Source organism: Notolepis coatsorum (genome assembly GCF_963971535.1).
Source record: "Notolepis coatsorum genome assembly, chromosome: 7".
Lineage (NCBI taxonomy): Eukaryota > Metazoa > Chordata > Actinopteri > Aulopiformes > Paralepididae > Notolepis > Notolepis coatsorum.
Window position 1 is genome coordinate 112,582,056 of NC_140171.1, and position 20,116 is coordinate 112,602,171.

At 46.1% G+C, this 20,116-nt stretch overlaps 1 protein-coding gene across 1 annotated transcript in view; it reads left to right on the forward strand.

Moving 5' to 3' along the window:
• The window catches only part of neurl1aa (neuralized E3 ubiquitin protein ligase 1Aa), a gene marked incomplete at its 3' end in the record, with an annotated part of 76,784 nt that overhangs the window by 26,015 nt on the left and 30,653 nt on the right, over positions 1–20,116 (forward strand). The window contains exon 3 of the mRNA XM_084318076.1: positions 71–392. Coding sequence (XP_084174202.1) covers positions 71–392 — 322 coding nt within the window. The remainder of the gene's footprint in view (positions 1–70; positions 393–20,116) is intronic.

Sequence of the window (20,116 nt, forward strand, 5' to 3'; positions counted from 1 at the left end):
TGTAAAGCGCTTTGGATAAAAGCTGTTATATAAATGCACCATTTTACCATTTACCATGTATTCCCCCCAGATCAGTAAGAAGCAGTGCTGCTGGAGCGGCGCTCTGCGGCTGGGCTTCACCTCCAAGGACCCGTCCCGGATCAACCCGGACAGCCTGCCCAAGTACGCCTGCCCCGACCTGGTCTCCCAGAGCGGCTTCTGGGCCAAGGCGCTGCCCGAGGAGTTGGCCAACGAGGGCAACGTCATCTCCTTCTGGGCGGACAAGAAGGGCCGCGTGTTCTACCGCATCAACGAGTCCAGCCCCATGCTGTTCTTCAGCGGGGTCCGAGCCGCCGAGCCACTCTGGGCCCTCGTCGACGTGTACGGCCTGACGCGCAGTGTGCAGCTGCTAGGTAAGACCCGCCGTCCCAATCCGTGGTGTGAGGTGTGTGTTGGTGCTTCTGAGATGGACCTGGTGTTCCGCTGTTCCCCCGTGCTACCATATTATGTTAGGAAAAACAACGCCATTCTGTGCCCCCTGCTGGCGTAACCCAGTTGCGGCGTAACACACTCTTTTGCTGGTGGTTTTGGATCGTCCTTGGCCTTGGTGTGTCGCTGGTAAACAGCTACCTTTACGGAGGTGGCACCCCCCCAGTCCTGTGGACAGTAAATCCCTGGATGAAGCCATGGAAAAGTAGAGAACAAAAGCTATTTATATCTAGCCAATATTTGTCCCTCGTGTTTACACTCCCTGTAAGACAAGGGACTATAAAAAAATTCAAATAAAAGAGAAAAGAACAAACAAATGAACAGAGAAAAAAGTCCACATCACTGTTCATTACAGCGGTATGCGCCGTACAGGTCTGCGTACATACCACAGAGGCAGAGAGCGTGGGATGGCCCAGGCCTGGCTTTGATCCGGCCTGGAGGTGAGTTATGTATTATGTGCATATTTCTGTACTCTAGGGATTCAATGCTGTCATCCCCCCCCCCCCCCCCCGTCTAGTAAAAATAGACGCGGGGGTCACATGTCCTATAGATAGCAATTCAATCCTAATTGTGAACAGTGTTGATTGACACTGGTATCTCTGAGGGCTGGCGGTGGTTGGGAGGTTTTGTGTTGTCGGTGGGCGAGCGGAGTCTTATTATCTGTCCCCACACACACACACACATGCACGCACGTGCACACACACGCACGCGCACACACACGCACATATCCCACTGAACCTGTATTGATGAAACTAGACCCTCAAGTCATGTCAAACACTGACAGAAAGAAAATAACAGAAAATAAATACAATATAAATATAATATAATATATATATTAATAAATGTTTATATAAATATACAAAACTGTCAAAATGAATCACACACTGGAAAACATTTATGTAAAGCACACACCGCTCCAAGCGCCACTTCAGTCTAACTACAGGGCTCTCTCTCCTCAGCTCTGGTTAAGTCAATCCCGTCGCCTTTTCATACAGGCCATATCCAGGGCAGCCGCAAGAGCGAGGCACTCCTGTACCTTCCAGGGGGCCTACTGGCTGACATCTGCCCTCACAAACTGGGGTGGGGGTGGTTGAGTGTGTGGGGGGGAGGGGGGGGGGGGGGGGGGGGTGGAACACTCCAGCAGGCTGAGATAGAAATACACTGATGTAGAGTCCACATCGCTCTTTGTCACACTGAATGAGCAACTGTGTCAGCTCTGTGCTTCACCTTTCTGTCTGTAACGCTCTGCGACCCCGTCCCTGTTGTTCAATAAGCCCTCCGGGTCTTTTCAGATCCGAGGCCTCTCTCTCTCTCCTTATTTTATCTGGCATTCCAGGAGCTTCTCTTTCAGCCTCAGCTTTCAGACCTCCACCGCTTTGGAACCGCAGGGTGAAGCGGTAAAGAAGAAATCCTTTTGATTTAAAAAATAAGTAAATAAATAATAATAAATTAATTACAGCGTGTTATTCACTTTCCCCCCCCCCCATCTCACCTCTATAGAAATACTGTAATCTTTAAACTAGGATTCACTTGAAACGTCTGGTAGAGGAATGATCTACCGCTCTGAGATTTCCCCTTCGCTGTGCTCTCTCCTCTGTAGTTTGTGTACACGGGGGCCCCCTCACTGTGCTGTCTCCTCTGTAGTTTGTGTACATGGGGGCCCCCTCACTGTGCTCTCGCCTCTGTAGTTTGTGTACACGGGGGCCCCCTCACTGTGCTCTCTCCTCTGTAGTTTGTGTACACGGGGGCCCCCTCACTGTGCTCTCTCCTCTGTAGTTTGTGTACACGGGGGCCCCCTCACTGTGCTCTCTCCTCTGTAGTTTGTGTACACGGGGGCCCCCTTGTCATGTAAATGAGCGCAGGGCTTCTGTTAGCTTCCATCTTACACAGTGTCTCTGTTTACAAGAGTCAAGACTAGACCCTAACCCTAACACACACACACACGCACGCACGCACGCACGCACGCACGCACGCACGCACGCACGCACGCACGCACGCACACACACACACACACACTCACACACACACACACACACACACACACACACACACACACACACACACACACACACACACACACACACACACACACACACACACACACACACACACACACACACACACACACACACACACACACACACACACACACACACACACACACACACACACACACACACACACACACACACACACACACACACACACACATAGGCGGCCCATTTCAATCCGCTAGCAGGGTCCTGGATTGACAAAGCAAATGTGCACACTGTGCCAATATGGATAACTGATGCGCAGTAGGTACGCTTGAAAAGGCAACATCACCGACACAGAAACCTTGTTCCTGGTTGTAAATGACTCTTTCTCTCATTTGCTTGCAGAATTTGATAATCACCTTGTACCCAGAACACTAATGTATATATATATACAATTATGGCCAGCTACATTCACATGTAAATGTACTTGCTGGGGGTGTTGATAAGACGAGGGCCCCTTATTTGATGTTTAAACAGGCCCCCTGCACCTTAAGGCCACCGATGACACACACACGCACACACACACACACACACGCGCGCACGCACGCACACACGCACACATGCACACACACACACACACACACACACACACACACTCACTCACTCAAAAGGCAACCATCAATCCCATTCAAATCAGCCGTTCAACCCGTCTCACCAAACCATCTTGTTTCTTCTGCTGGCTTTTGTATTGCGTTACACATTCTATTCATGTACCTAACGGCTCCAGTGTGTACATGCAGGGACACGTTGGCTTCTTTGTTTGTCTACCTCGGGGTCCCGTGTGAGATCAGCGTTCTTACTTTACATTGTCATGGCGTTGGGAAAGGCTGGTCTCCTAGACCTGTGATTGGAGAGATAAACCTCTTAGCGTGTAAACAGGAAGTCGGGAAGTTATCCTCAGGCTCCCTGCCAATCAACGCACATGCCCCTCCCCTCCCCATCGCCATCACCCCCGTGGCCTCTCTTGCTAGCGCAGGGTGACTTTAATGAGCGTGAGAACTTAGAACGCACATAAAAGAATAAAACAAATCATAAAAAATTCAAACAGTGACGGAGAATGACTTGTTGCTACGAGCACCTAAGAGGAAAAAACACAACATGACCTTTCAGGCTGTTTAACGACCAGCTCCAGATGAACTTTATTAAACGGGGCAATTTAAAACATGAAATAAGAGCTTTCTCTCCGGTTGGCATGGCGAGCGGGAATCTCCGAGCGAGGGGTCGACTCAGATCCGTCTTCCCGCGTGCATCCCAAAACGTCAGCTCCGCTAAGAGGAGACATTGATTTCCCCCCGTAGAGAGCGCACGCTGTCGGGAACGCCTGCCAAGCCTCGGAATTCGGTATCATTAGACGTGCGCGTTTCACAGTATATACCCGATTTCCCAGTCAATCTAATTAGGCTATTTTGACGTTCGTAGATGTGAGAGAGGCTGCAGCGATGATCAAACGCCTGGTGAGTCAGACCCACGTTGTTAAGAGCGGCTCGTTTTTGCCCACATGCTCAGCAGGCGAGCACATGCTGTCCTGCCTCGAGACGACGAGCCCCACTGAGGTCAGAGCGGCGCCCCCCCCCCTCCCCGGTTGCCCCTGGCAACGGCTCCTATGCCTCTGATTGATGTCGGAAGGACCCCGTAAGTGGAGGGCAGCCATATCATGTGAAAACGTCCCCTCCTGCAGGGAGCGTCTTCGGACAAGAACATCGCTAGGGATGATTTAGAGTCTCTCTATACCTGGGCTGGGAGAGTGACTGTACGCTCAGATCATCCACCCACCCCACCGCCCCCACCCACCGAACCGCCCCCACCCGCCCACCGCTCTCTGATGAAACTGACATACTGTAGAGAATTATGGATGGACGGATAGATTTGTCTGCATTTGTGGCGGCAGCTACGTAATGCATGGGAGACAGGCACACATACGCACACAGGCACATTATGCACGCACACTTTAATGTCTGGCACACAAACACACACACACGCGCACACACACACACGCACACACACACACACACACACACACACACACACACACACACACACACACACACACACACACACACACACACACACACACACACACACATACACACCTCTGACAACCGTAGGAATGATTTGCTTATCTCCCAGCTTGCCCTTCCCTTCCTAACTGCCTTCTGCTTTTCGGCACGATTAAGCTTGCCTCTCAGTCTCTGGCTATATTGGCTATGTAGGCCTACTGTATACTGTATACTGTATATATATAGCCTTAAACATATCTATACGTTTATGGTTGTGCTACGCTGAGAAAGGGCAACAGATACAGTGATATCACCTGCTCAGGCCCTGTAGGCAGGATGTGATTGGCTGTACCATGCCCTTTAACAGGGCATATGTATTATTGCGGGGGGTTGGCATGGTAACCTATAGGGAGGAATAGAGTCCTCCCTGGGGGATTGAGAGGCTGTTTAATATATAACCATGTGTCCAGGTCCTATTGTTAGCTGTCACTCTCACACACACACACACACACACACACACACACACACACACACACACACACACACACACACACACACACACACACACACACACACACACACACACACACACACACACACACACACACACACACACACACACACACACACAGACACACACACACACACACACACACACACACACACATACACACACACACACACACATCCACGCACACACATATTGGGTCCATACCAGAAATAGAGAGAGACGTTGAGTAGTTCCAGCTGTTGTGAAGTGGGATTCAGACGGTACGAGTCACACTGGAGCCTCAATCAAGAGGGGCCTTCTGTGTGACATCCCTCAAGATGAGAACTCTGAGCCGCCCGCGCGGCCTTCATGACACCTTCATGACACTAACTCATAGAAGGGCCGTGGGGTAGGGGGGGTTCTAGTCATCACCTTAAAGGCTCTCACAGAGTTTGGCAGAACGTCCGCGTCGCTCAACGGTGTCGGTTGACATCGACCTGCATTAAATGTGACACCGATCTGCATTTTATCTGAACACTCACTCCGTGCCAAGAGAGAGTTCAAGTTCAAGTTTCAAGTTTCTTAGTAGTAGGGCAGGATCATGGTTCTATGGGTAGGATTTGTCCGGTAAGACATTAGCAGGTATATGACGCAACATTTTGTTTCACTATCGCTAATCGTTATCCATTCCAATTCATATGCATTTGGACCATGTCTTTTTTTCATCATCTGAAGACACTTGAGAAGTGGCTTTTCTAGTGTGTAAAGTGTGTAAAACTGCCAGTTTTATTTTTCGAAATCTTGGAAACAGAGATAAGCTAGACATTGGTTATTTTGACATGGACGTGGACGACGCCATGACAGAAAGTGTGAACAGGCGGCGCCAGGGTGGCAGCACTTCAGTGCAACACGGCTGTCCCGGGTTCGACTCCCGGACCCGGTGACATTTGCCAAATGTCTCCTCCCCATATCTTCTCCCATCCTTCCTCTCTGTCTATCCAATAAAGCAGAACAATTTTAATAAATGCCAAAAAAAGTATCTTTAAATTTTTTTTTAAAAGAAAGTGTGAACAGTGCACAAGGATTGTGGGAAATGTAGTAAACTGGCACGAGAAATGTAGTAAATTGGTACGAGAAATGTAGTAAATTGGTACGCGCCGGTGGTACGCTCGACTATGAAATCTCAAATGACTGCGGACATGCCGCGCAGAGTCCGGTCCGCTCACAGTGCGCCCGGCTCTCTGGCGGCCTTAAGTCATCTAGTTTGCTCATTCAGATAACTTCCAGCGCGGTGTCGGGGGAAGAGCGGCGATCTCCATTGTCCGTCGTGCATGAGGAGAGAAACACAGAGGGGCTGCCAGTGGGCCAAACGATACTCTCTCGATTATAGGTCGAATTACACGGCGTCTCTGGACCGTGGTGACTGTCACCTCGTCGGGGGGGAAGCGCAGGAGCGTCATCTGTCACTCTCGATGTTTGGCAGACGGGCCTCTCAAAAACAAAAAAGCTGTGTCAGTCATGAAAAAATTAAGTCATTGTTCAGAGGAGCAGTTTGACGTTCAAGGCTGAATGCTGTTTGGAGCTCTATACACTATACATTCTCTATATTCTCTCTATACGCTCTATACACTCTAGACTGTACGTTCTCTATGCTCTCTATACACTATAATGTTCTCTACATTCTCTATACGTTCTCTATACACTTTCTATACACTTTCTATACTATCTATATGCTCTATACGCTCTATACACTTTATACGTTCTCTATATGCTCTCTATATGGGGCCGCACATGGGAGGTAGAGCAGTCGTGGCAATCCAGAGGTTCCCGGTTCGATTCCCGCTCCTCCCGGGCAGTGTGTCGATGTGTCCTTGAGCAAGACACTTAACCCCTACCTAATTGCTCCCAATGAGCAGGTTGGCACCTTGCATGGTTGCCTCCGCCGTCGGTGTGTGAATGTGTGAGTGAATGGGTAAAATGTGAGGAACAAATTGTAAAGCGATTTGGATAAAAGCGTTATATAAATGCAACTATTACCATTCTATATGCTCTATACACTATACGTTCTCTATACGTTCTCCACCCTTTTACTCGTAGTACTTCATACCACAATCTCCTTTCCGACCAACCTTTTGAAGCGTTGCATGGTTTATCTCGCAGGACAAAGACCCACTGATTGTGGAATGCGTCGCTCTTGGGCGAATGACAGACACAGGACAGACGAAGAAGAAAGGCAAACCCTGGAACTGAAGTGGTCGATGGGGGTTGAGAGCAGAGCGGCGTGATGACAACGCAGGAGATGTGGCTCTTTTGTTTATGTCTGTCAACAGTAAGATCAGCTCATCTCTCATGAGGTGTCAGCTTGCACAGCAGGGGTTGCCTATGTATCACGTCAGGTTCTGTAGGGGGTACCTGGGCAAGATATGACAGTCTGACAGGAAAATCATACACCATGTAGCTCTCTCGACCGGTTTGTTTTGGCTGTAGATTACAACTTCTGCCGTGACGGCGCAGTATAGGTTAGCTTTCTGTAATTGTTGTTCGTGGCTTTAGCTAATAACACCGCAAATACTAATTCCTTCGATGCTAAAAACCCAACGTAGGCCACAGCAGAGCATGCAGTGCGAATGAGATTGCAAAAAAAAAGAAATTCCCTTTTCATAAATATTTGGTCATTAAGTGTGACTAGCAACTCAATCAGAACCGGCTGTAGAGTATTATCGTATTAACATAACATATTAATGACAGATGAAATCTCGGATCAGGTCGGCCCGCGTGCGCATACGGTGTAGGCTTGGGCCCCGTCGCTGCGAAGTAGGGGAGGGACCCGGAGAAAATGTGGATCAAAAGGCCTGGGCCCTCATTCATCAACGTGGACGTAGAACATGTTCTATTTCCACACGTAAGCACAGAATGTAGAATCAGTGCACGCACAGAAAAATCGGGATTCATCAACCGTGCGTACACAGGTCCTATGCTCCTCCGTGTTGATGAATACCACTTTGTTCTACCGTCAATGCTCGTGCATGATTATCCATATATGGTCATGAAAGTGAGGAAACACCCCCCATGGGATGTGAAATAATGGACTGACCCGAGCGGAACTCTGAGAAACTTCACGGAGATTGTTCACTGCTGTCGAACCAAGAAGACACAACGCGTGTTATGGGATAAATAAAAGGCGGACTTGTAAACGGTGATGTCAGATATCAACGGCTCCCTAAGACCATTGCTGCAATTCTGCCTGGACAGCTCAAAATACTAATAAAGACCGTTCGTTGACCACTGTTTGGCGTTGGTTGTGTGTCATTATAACCGTGCTGTAATATGAATGCCTTTATTAGTTGTGTTCGATTGGCTATATGATTTTTAGAGGCATCTATTTTGTTGTCGGTATTACCGACAACAAAATAGATGCCTCTAAAAATCATATACTATTAGGTAGCCTATATGAATTACATATAATAGCAGCCATAGCCTACATTATGCAACAGTAACTTGCGCATACCAGTGTATGCGACGGACCAGTGTATACCTTATATCATATCATATTCATATAATAGTTTACTCTATCAGCATACCAGCATGTAATATGTTCTTTGTTAGAACTCAACTCGTTATTATTTTGCACATAGATTGCAGACATACGGGAACGTTTTGATTTACATTAAAAGGCGTTGACATTGTAAAACTAAATACGTGGAATTCTGTAAGCATAATACAAGTCATATCACCCACACGATATGCTCTGTGTCCAGAGCATGTATGCTTTTCATTCATTTAAGACACATTATTGCAAGGGTTTTGTAATACACATACACCCTGGTGTCATTGCAATGCGTTTTTTATTCTTTCTTATACAGTAAAAAGGGGGAAGAACACTATATCGTGGGTGTTCATATGACTTGTATTCTGCTTACAGCTTCGAAATTCCACTTGTTTCGTTTAACGTAAAGCCTTTTAAATATAATCAAAACGTTCCCGTGTTTCTGCGGTCTGTGCGCAAAATAATAACGAGTTGAGCTACGTTCCGATAACGCTATATAAACCATGCTGCATTCATTCTGAGAGAAAGATCTATTATTCCAAATGCTATTTATAGGGTTTTGACCATAATTACACTACTGTTGCTATTTCACAATGAACTATAATGGATTACGGGGGTCATACAGAACACGCGCCAGTGTCTTTATTTCCGCCTTGAAACTAATGCAGAACTGAGGAGCGCTTATGCGTAGTAACGATATTCTACCACTGGGCGTCAGCTAAGTGTGCTCCGACCTGTGCGTACACGTAAGCACAGAGTCAAGTTCAAGTTGAAATTGATGAATCCCACTCTTTGCTTAGAAATGATCGTACGCACAGGTTAAGCACAAATCTGTGCGTAAGACACGTTGATGAATGAGGGCCCTGAAGAGGAAGAAGAAAAGAGAGAGAGACGCAGATGAGCACAAGTCTCGTCAGTGCATTCCTCTCCCCGCACTGACGGCAAATGTTTCCTTTGCCCTGTGGCCACGCAGACTAATGGCGTCTCGGATGGCGACGAGGAACAAGATCAGCTAGGTTTGTAAAAACCTTATGATGATGAATGTCTGCGAAAGGAAAAATCAACCCCAGGCCGCACATTCCCACGCCTGTCCCGCGAACCTCTGCGCGTGTTCTCCCAGACACCCTTAGGCGTGTGTCTGACACTGTGTTATACGGCCCATGGCGCTACATCCGTACACTCTGTGGTTCTGGCCCGCCTCGGACCCACTAACCTTTGTACTGTCTTTTACTATTATGCACTTTGCTACTAAGTAATATACCTTGCCCATACTACCTACTATGCTAATAATGTCTACTATGCACTCAAGACTGTAGCACTCAAGTTCAACACTGTTTGACGAACAATCTTACTGACCCTTAGCTGCCAGAGTTGTACCCTTCCTGCTGACTTGTTGTACAGAACTTGTAAGTCGCTTTGGATAAAAGCGTCAGCTAAATGGCTAAATGACTCACAACTTGTGCAGTATAATCCAAGTCTCATTTATCCAGTCGTTGTGCTCAGTATTTCACAAACACATGCATTTTCGCTGAAATTGCTAATGTAAACAGTTCCGGTCGAGTGTTTCAATGTGACACTGACACGCTATCCTGTAGTGGACCGGCGGGCGAGTTTCACGTATGGGAATGATAGCCTATAGGTTGAAGAAATCCAAAATGAAAACTGAACTGGACTCGCCCTGCCTTCATGTAGCCACTGTAGTAGATGAAAAAGACTTCAATGAATACAATTCATAGGGTCTTGCACAGAGAAGGTTGAACGTAAAAGTCAAATTACCTTTCTACGGTAGTGGGTTGGCACTCTGGTTCACCCACAGGGTTTTGTGTCTTTCCACAGTGTGTTAGGCTCCAGTCTTAGTCTTAGACATGGAATAACATGAAGTCATCTGTAACGGTAGAGGTCTACAAAGAGTGTTTGTGACATTATCGAATCCAGAGAGAAAGGCAACAATTAACATACACAGATGGAGATGATGCTGTTATTACAGTTGCTTGACTGCCATCACAGTTTCACTTGGCTGGATTGAGTAGCCTAATCGGGTTAATAGGACCACTTAAGTCCTGATGTTTCAAACAGAACCTCCCAACAATAACACAGAAAGCAGACGAGATGGCGTAATTCAGACATTTCTGGACTGATCAGGAAAGGTAGTGGTTTCTGTGGGTTTTGCGAAAGCCAGATACAAAAGGCTTGTAGCCTTCAGAGAAGTCCTGTTTACAGGATAAATTGCACAATGAGTACTCGGTCAAACAGCTCACAGGCCGAGACAAAGAAACAAGGATTCTTTATAGAAGTAAAAGAATCAATTTGAGATGATCGTGATATTGCAGAAGGGTCATTTCCTTTTTAGAAAAAAAAGACATTAGTGAAAGGATCACAGTTTGAACTGTATCAGTAGTGAGTAGTTAAACAGATGGGGGTTAGCCAGAGGTGCCTCGCCAAGATTCATATGGAGATTCCTGGTGTTGCTCTTCCTGATCTTCACTTGGTGTTTAAACTCGTAGTTCCTCCAAGTGTCTTCTTACTCTCCCTGACCATGGAACCCTCGCTATTTTAAAGTCATGCCAACAGAATAAACACGATATTTACGGTTGATACACTTCTAGATGAATCTGTCCCATCGTGTTTGTTTAGGACTTAATGTCAAGCTAGGGCATAGGCGTTAGTGCACCTCCTTTGAAATGCCATCTAAAAGCAGGCCACGGTATTAATCGCTTTTTGAACCAAACCACCTTTTTTGGAAAAGGAAACCATTTGATGTTATTAAGATTTTCCTATTCAGTCATTAGGGATTTGCCTCAACATGCTCAAGACAGACAACAATAAACACATCAAGCACGACTTCCACAAAAACACAAGAACACAACCCCAACCCATGAAATATAATAGTAATCTATAACCTCAATCATAGGCAAATCAGACTTGCTAGCAGTGTTAATTTTCGCAGCTATTTTCATTTTAGTCTTAGTCATGTGTCAAATGATCCTTTTTCGTTTTCATCATATTTAGTCATCTTCATTTATTTTTAGTTTAGTCAGTTTTAGTTAATGACAGGTCTGAGCATTTTAGTCTTCGTTTAGTCTCGATTTAGTCTTTAATATTTTTTTATTATTATTATTATTATTATAATTTTTTTTTATAAAAAAAACGTTTTTTTAGTCTCGCCACTCAGTTACAGCCTCATACTGTAAGTTGGTGTGAGTCTTTTCTAAACAAAAAAAGCTAACGTTAGTGCTAGCTGGTTAGACTTATTGATTGATTGAAAACCTTTATTTATCCCCAAGGGGAGATTCCGGTGTCCATCACAGCATCAACACAGCCATCTAAAAACAGTTAATACATAACATACAATTATTTAGTACTTTGTTAAAAACAAAGTGTGTGAAGTTTGTCAGGGTCCTGGTTATTTTGACATGATTAAATTCCCCGTTGATGAGTATGAATGCATTGGGATGTGTTGTCTGTATCCCAGACTAGCAACGGTAGAATGGATGACGTCACACACTTGGTGGAATGTAAACAAGCTCGGCACGAGCTAGAACGCTACAGCAGCTGTATGTGATACCGACGTTCAATAAAGTAACCAACTGAAACTTACACCACTTCTGGATTTAACTAAACACCTTTCCACTTACCGCGGCGCTGGCTTTGTTTCTGTCGGCTCGCATGATCATGGACATCATGGTGAAGCCATGCAGTTCCACCACACTGGGATATTTCCATGCAAGCTGGACTCTGTATTCCACTTGGATTTTTACCAGGGCCGAAAGTTCATCTGGTTGACCAGTGATCTTACATTTCCCATGAGGAGGAGGGCAGGTATGTTTTCCTATCATTATGTAAGCTATTGTGGTGCATGGGTCAAAACATTATGTAGCGCTCTGTTGCAGTCTGTCCTCCCATATCTCCCGGGTAGTGTTGTCAAAAATATCGAAGTATCGATACATATCGATACTGAATATTTAAAACGGCTTCGATACTCATTTCCCGAAGTACCGATACTTTCTGCAGTATCGGTACCAGCTGGCGAGTGTTCTACCGCAAGTTGTTGACGCGCTGTTCAGAGCGCTCAGCGCGCTTGCCCCCCGGCTCCTCCGAGTCCAGCCCTCCCCCTCACAGAGTCACAGAGAGCCGTCTTCTTCAGTTAGTAAACAAACATTTTAGCTGAAGATGGTAAATGCAGAGCCTCTGCAACTTGTGCTTGTGGATAAAGAAAACAGCAGAAGTGCTGTTTGGAGGTACTTCGGGTTTCAAGTAAACAACTGCCCCAATGCTATTTGCAAGCGGTGTTAGAGCAGTGCCAGCGCCGATCTCCATAAAGAAATGAAAGAGGTTCGTGACAGCTGCTCTTTCAACGTCACTGTGACTGAAGCATTAAACCATTAACTCTAGTTTACCTCCGCTACCTCTCTCTCTCTCTACCGCCCTCTCCCTCTCTCCCTCTCTCTCTCTCTCTCTCTCTACCGCCCTCTCCCTCTCTCTCTCTCTCTCTCTCTCTCTCTCTCTCTCTCTCTCTCTCTCTCTCTCTCTCTCTCTCTCTCGTTATCTTTAAATAAAAACGAAACTGTTACTAACTGTAATATAAACAGTTCAGTTTGTCAGGTACATGCAACACAGATTACAGTGTTTACATCTGTCTGCTTGAGAAAATACCATGTTCTGCATTTGCAATAAAAATTATTGAAGTGAGATGAACAGTTATTTTTAAATGTGTGATCTAAAGATAAACAAAGGGTTTTAAAATTGTTATATTTATCTTCTCTTATAGTACCAGAGAGAAGCTAAATTTGTTTATAAAAAAAAAAAAAAAAAATATATATATATATTTTTTTGATATCGAAATAATATCGAAGTATCGATACTTTTCAAGGTATCGTATCGAAGTCGAAATTCCAGTATCGTGACAACACTACTCCCGGGGGGGAAACAACACTCACAGCATAACAGTGGTGGGCCCCTACACACGGAACGCTGTGTTGGGGATAGGGTTCCGCACGGACAATTATGTTTGATACTTGCCTGTCTGCAAACGAGCTACTGTTAGCTAGCAAGTAAACAGTCTTGACAATAAAGCTAAATTGTATTTAGCAAACTACATTTTGTGTCGTCAGTTGTGGTCAACGATATTTAATTAACTATTTAGTCACGTTAGTGTCACATGGTCTACATTAACGTGACGCCACGTCTCGTTGTCGTCATGAAAAAAAGCTTTGTTGACGAACATCTTTAGTCATCATTTTCGTTGACAAAATTAACACTGCTTGCTACTACTGTACTGTACTAGTATTGTGGTGCAAACAGCATTTGTCTCCTCTGGCCCAATAGTAAATGATCAGGCTAATATGAGCCTCCTTCCATGCATGAGCGCACAAATAAAACAGAGGGGCTTTAATATAAGAACCTTATGATGGAGGCTATTAACGCCTAGAGCCTCGCATGCCGATTGGTGGAGAAGGGGTGGCACATGTTGAATCCTGCCGATGACCTAAGGTACAGGGCTTTTGAGACTTACTCTGCATTTGCCTGGCTCTTTGTTTGTGCCATGTGTCGCCCTGGGAGCCTGATGCTCTTTCCAAAGCCTGGGTTAAAAACCAGGGACCAGGGATTGGACCAGCGCCAGGGAATAAAGAACATCCCAAACATCTAACACAGAGACCCTCCTCCCTCCCTCCCTCCCTCCCCCTCTCCCTCACTCACTCACTCACACTCTCTCCAATAACCCTCTTGTTGGTTCAACTTTCCCTTAATTTGCTCAGTGTACTTATCTTAATCCTTGGGTTTGTCATCATCCAATTTCTCTCTCTCTTTCTCTCTCTCTCTCTCACTCACTCATTCACTCAATCACTCATTCACCCCCCCTCCCTCGTCCAACAACCCTCTGTTGGTTTATCTTTCTCTTAATTTGCTCTACCACTCTCTCTCTCTCTCTCTCTCTCTCTCTCTCTCTCTCTCTCTCTCTCTCTCTCTCTCTCTCTACTCAGTGTCTGACTCATCCTTCTTTATCTTCCCATCTCAAAGTCTCTCTGATAGATGAATCACAGATGTCAATCATCACTCCCTCTCTCCTCACCCATCCCAGCTGTATCGCTTCCCTTACAAACAGTATTGGTCTCTATACGGTATGTCCCTACTTTACTCTACTCTACTCTACTCTACTCTACTCTACTCTACTCTACTCTACTCTACTCTACTCTACTCTACTCTACTCTACTCTACTCTACTCTACTCTACTCTACTCTCCTCTCCTCTCCTCGCCTCCTCTCTCATCTCCTATCTCCTATTCTCTCCTCGCCTCCTCTCTCCTATCTCCTCTTCTCTCCTCATCTCTCCTATCCTCCTTTCTCCTATCCTCCTTGCTCCTCTCACCTCCTCTCTCATCTCCTCCTATCTCCTTTCCTCATCTCTCCTCTCCGCCTGTACGTTAATGCCAAGCAAGCAGTGCAAAAATGCTTCCGCATTCGTCACCGCACGCTAGTGCGGTAAAGCGCTCTTCTTTTCAGACAAATGCTACCGTGCGTGCACCGGCGGCGGCGTGCTCGCTCAGGTGCGTGCGTGCGCCGGCGTGCTCGCGCGAGGTGCCCGCGCATGCGCATGAGATCCCGCCTTGAGCGGAGCTCAATATATAGAAGTCACCGCCCCTTATTCAGTATCTACCAATAGCTCAATTGGCTAGGACACATGGCTGTGGATCCTATGGCTTGTTTGCTGGCGAGTTCGAATCCCATCAAAAATATTTTTTAACGTGATTTTTTTTTAACGTGTATTATTTCGCCGGTTAAGGTTATTTAAGGTTAAGGTTAGGCATTGTTTCGGAGTTGGTTAAGGTTAGAACGGGTAAGTTTAGGCGCTGTTAAGGAGCTGGTTAAGGTTAGAGTTTGTCAAAGAGAATGGCAATATAATTTCTATGGTTAAGGTTAGGCATGGTTTCGGAGTTGGTTAAGGTTAGAACGGTTAAGTTTAGGCGTTGTTAAGGAGCTGGTTAAGGTTAGAGTTTGTCAAAGAGAATGGCAATAGACAGCCTATTTCCGCGCGACCTGGGCGCTGGGCGGCGGAAAATGAAAGGCGCATTACTGCATGCCACTACGGTAAATTTTTGCACTGCTTGCTTGGCATAAAGCTACACGCCTCCTCTCCTCCACTCTCCTCCCCTCTTCTCTCCCCCTGTCTCTCCTCTCCTCCTTTCTCCTCTCCTCCACTCTCCTCTCCTCCCCCCTGTCTCTCCTCATCTCTCCTCTCCTCCACTCTCCTCCTTGCTCCTCATCTCTTTTACTCTCCTCTCCTTTCTAATTACCAATATCAGATGAGCCCCTTGGAGTCTATGGATAATGTTAAGTCCTGTGAGATAGTATGTGTGTGTGTGTGTGTGTGTGTGTGTGTGTGTGTGTGAGAGAGAGAGAGAGAGAGAGAGAGAGAGAGAGAGAGAGAGAGAGAGAGAGAGAGAGAGAGAGAGAGAGAGAGAGAGAGGAGAGATAGACTTAATTGTAAATCTCCCCCTCCCGCTCTCTCGCAGGAGAGTGTTGGCTTGGCTCAGACCGTGGCACGTTCCGTCTGCTCAAGCCAGCGGAGCCACTAAGCCAGCAGCCTCTCCCTGTATTCAGCTCCCCAAGCACAGCGTTAGCTAGTCTGCTTCACAGCTATCCCCTAATCAAAAACACTTACTGCACAAGCCAAAGCTAGCACAGGCCAACAGAACCCCCCCCCCATTCCACCCACCACACCCTTACCCCCTCCCCCGTCCAAGCGTGCTTGTTGGTTTAGCCCAACAGGTGCTGAATCATTCTAATCAGAGAGCACAAAAAGGAGAAGTACAAATAGAAAATGTCGAAAAGGCTCACTGAATAGGGTTTAATTTCAAAAGCGTCCAAAGCTCAAACGGAGCTGACCCATTTCTCTCTCTCCACCCTTCGTGTGAATGGAGCGATGGTTCGGCCCAACAGGTGCTGGATTTGGTTCTAAATTAAATCAAAAAGTGGTTGAATTTATTTATGAAGAGCCCCCCCCCCCCCCTTCTCAGTGTCTGCAGCTGTGCCTTCCATGGCCCCCATTACAGTGACTTCCTAACAGGGTTCGATTGAGAGCGCACGCCGTTTGAGGCCCTCCTTTCAGGGAGCGCAGATCTGGCCTCGGCCAATGGGAGGGCGCATCTGTGAGCAGTGGATTTGAAAGGGACCAATGGGACAAAGGGGTTGTGTCTGCTTGAAAAGCAGGTGCACCACGAGGAGCGGGCAGCAGCTGGTGAGGCCAAAGACGGATACAGATATGCACGCACACACACACACACACACACACACACACACACACACACACACACACACACACACACACACACACACACACACACACACACACACACACACACACACACACACACACACACACACACACACACTACTATGCACACACATATGTTTTTCAGATGCGCACTATCTTTCCTCCACAACAACAACAACAACAACAACAACACTTATACAGTACCTATACGGCATCTGCTGTCTTTCATCCTGCACAGCCTTCATTTAGCAGAGGAGAGAAAAGGAACAATATACCTGTACACTATACAATAAGAAGAATGGCATGGATTTGAACAGCGTTCTTTGAAAGAGATGGAGAGAGAGAGAGAGAGATGGGAAAATAAAGCAAAAGAGTGAATATGGAAGCCAGTGAGCAAGCGTGAGACAAGGGACAAATGGATTCACTCTCTGAGTGTGTTCACATATCTGTGAGTGTGTGTGTGAATTGGGAGATGATTCATGCTGCGTGTGTTGCCCATTCTTTTAACCACTACTCTCTCTACGTCACCCCTTTTCTCCTCTCCTCTCTTCTCCTCTCCTCTCTTCCCCTCTCTTGTCTTCTCTTCTCCTCTCCTCTCTTCTCTCCTGTCTTCTCCTCTCCTCTCCTGTCTTCTCCTCTCTTCTCCTCTCCTCTCCTCTCTTCTCCTCTCCTCTCCTGTCTTCTCCTCTCCTCTCTTCTCCTCTCCTACAGCGAAGTCTTTCCCAACATAATTCAATGCAGGATGAAGCGCTGGACAATGAAGAAAGGATAGGCATTGGAAGCCACACACACACACACACACACACACACGCACACAGTGCGCATCATCATCTCTGTTTGACGATGCCATTCAAAAACCCCAATAATTGGATTGGAGTGGGCCACCAACGGCTCAGCATTAGAATGGGTTTGTGGTTGAGCGGTTTGCATGCCTGTCCTCCTCTCCATCGCTAAGGGAGAGACAGCCTAGAGACGGAGACAGACCACCACCGACGCCTCAACCACATGAAAGTGCCGATCTTGAAGATCTCCATTTGAATAAACGTCTGTTAAGTCACTATCTATTGCTGAAGGAGTTAACACAACGGTGAATGAGCCTGTGGCCCACTGATGGAAGCCCTGCCTATATGGAGCATTACCAAGTGTTATGAACTGGGTGTCTGTAGGGACATTCCTGCGAAAATATCTTGCTTAGTGTAAATGAAGTACGCACGTTCTGTTATAGCCATAAGTAATATATTTACGTATAGTCACATATTGTATTGGAAATGTACAATGTGTACATATTACTAATAAGTACTTACATAATCATAGTATTGCTGTGTGTGTATCAGGGTGGATGGGTTAGTGCAGTGGTGAGAGCACTCGCCTGCGATACAAAATGTAATTATATTACTTATACAATGTGTAAAGATATTACTTAATAACACATTGGTACATTATGTACCTTTTTCCTGTGGTCGATTAGTACTTTCTTTACCTTTTCTGACGAAACCGCAAGATTTAAGGCTTCTCTGCCTCAATGAAGAGTCCCCTGTCACGCCGTTCGAGGAGATGGAGGAAATGGAGTTGCTAGGAGATTGAGCCGTTCAATTATAGCCCAGCAATCTTTTTTCCCCCTTTCTTCAGTGTCAGGATAACTTCCGTAGCCTGTCTCTTGAGTTCCTCCAAGGGTATTCAGAGCAGTGAATCCATTGGGGGGGGGGGGGGGGGGGGGGGGGTGAGTTGATAGCGGTGGAAATATTGTATGAAATCAGAGTTAGCCTCAGGGGCTAACAGCTAACCGCCAGACATTTCTGAGAGTGTATGTATTTAACGGTCGATTAGCAGGCGAGGACTTGTACGCTGCTCCAGCGGAGCTGTCCTCTCTGTTTTGTGCCCCCTCAGAAAGATCAATTACAACAATTACTGGGCCTTGGCTCGATCCAACATGAATCGCATGCACTACACTCCGTGGGTAAAGCGGCTAATGTTAATCAGGGCTGTACAGTGCTACGAGGGTGTCGCATATTGCCCCTAAAATAGCCTGTGCTACTAGAAAAAAATATTTTGGGGCTAGTAACCCTTTCATTCGCATTTCACTCCTTTTTCTCTAGGAATTTAAACGTTGCAAACTAATATTTTTTTTTTTTTTATCACATTTTTTTTATTATTAATTACATGAAACAAGACAACACATTAACCACAATCACAATACACAGAACTTCACAGGAAAATAACAAAAACAATAATAATACAGAAATAACTATTTATAAATTATAAAGACAAAAAGAAAAGAAAATAGAGTTCAACCTTTTTAAATTTTAAATTTCAAAATTTCAAAATGTCAAGGTTTCAAGGGGGGCTATCTAATAAATGACCAAATAGTGAAGAAATAGCTAAATAGCTGCCCCCCAATAAAATCCCCAGTTAAATTCAAGACATAACAAAAGACAAGACAGACAAGACATTTCCTCCTCCCCCTCCCATGAGACCGCCGGACTCCCCCGAACAAGCACCCCAACCCCGCTCAGCCGCACACGGCGGTCCTGACCTTCTCAGCTGCTGCGAACCACAGGTCAATCCCAGCCTGCCCTACCCCAATCACCCGCGCCGTGGATATCTCAAGATAAATCACATCCAACAGTGTTAGGGACCAGTTAATCACTGGCTCCTTCCACCTCAATGCTATTAGCTTCTTCGCTGCTGTGACGCCTGCTAGGACAACCCTTTTCAGTTGTACGGACGCGGGTAGTGTTGTTATATCGTTCAGGAGTAGTGTAACAGCTGTGAATGGGATAGTTAAGCCACACAGATCTGAAAGTTTGTCCGTTATTGACCTCCAGAAGCGGGCCACTGGTGGGCAATCCCAATACATATGCATATAAGTGCCAGTGGCCTTTTGAGAGCACAAAGTGCACCGAGAGTCGGTTATCAGTCCCATAGCAAATAACTTCCTAGGTGTAAGATAGGTCCTATGAATATAATTAAAATTAATTTGCTGGTGATTGGGGTTGCGGGAAGACAATGCCACATTTGCCCAAACATCATCCCAGTCAAACTCGGGGTCCAACTCCGGGATATCCACACGCCAGATTGTATCCAATGATAAATTTTTATACGTGGATTGAATTAAGAGCGTATAAAAGTCTGAAACAAACCCTCTGGAGGTCGACCTGTCCACTATGAGCCTGAGGAAGGGGTGTGGGTGCAAAGCTTGAGCCCACCGCACGCCATGCGCCCTTAGCGCTGACCTTAGTTGGAGGTAAAGAAAGAAGGACTCGCCGAGAAGATCATAAAATTCTCTCAAGTCCTGAAACGCACAGAG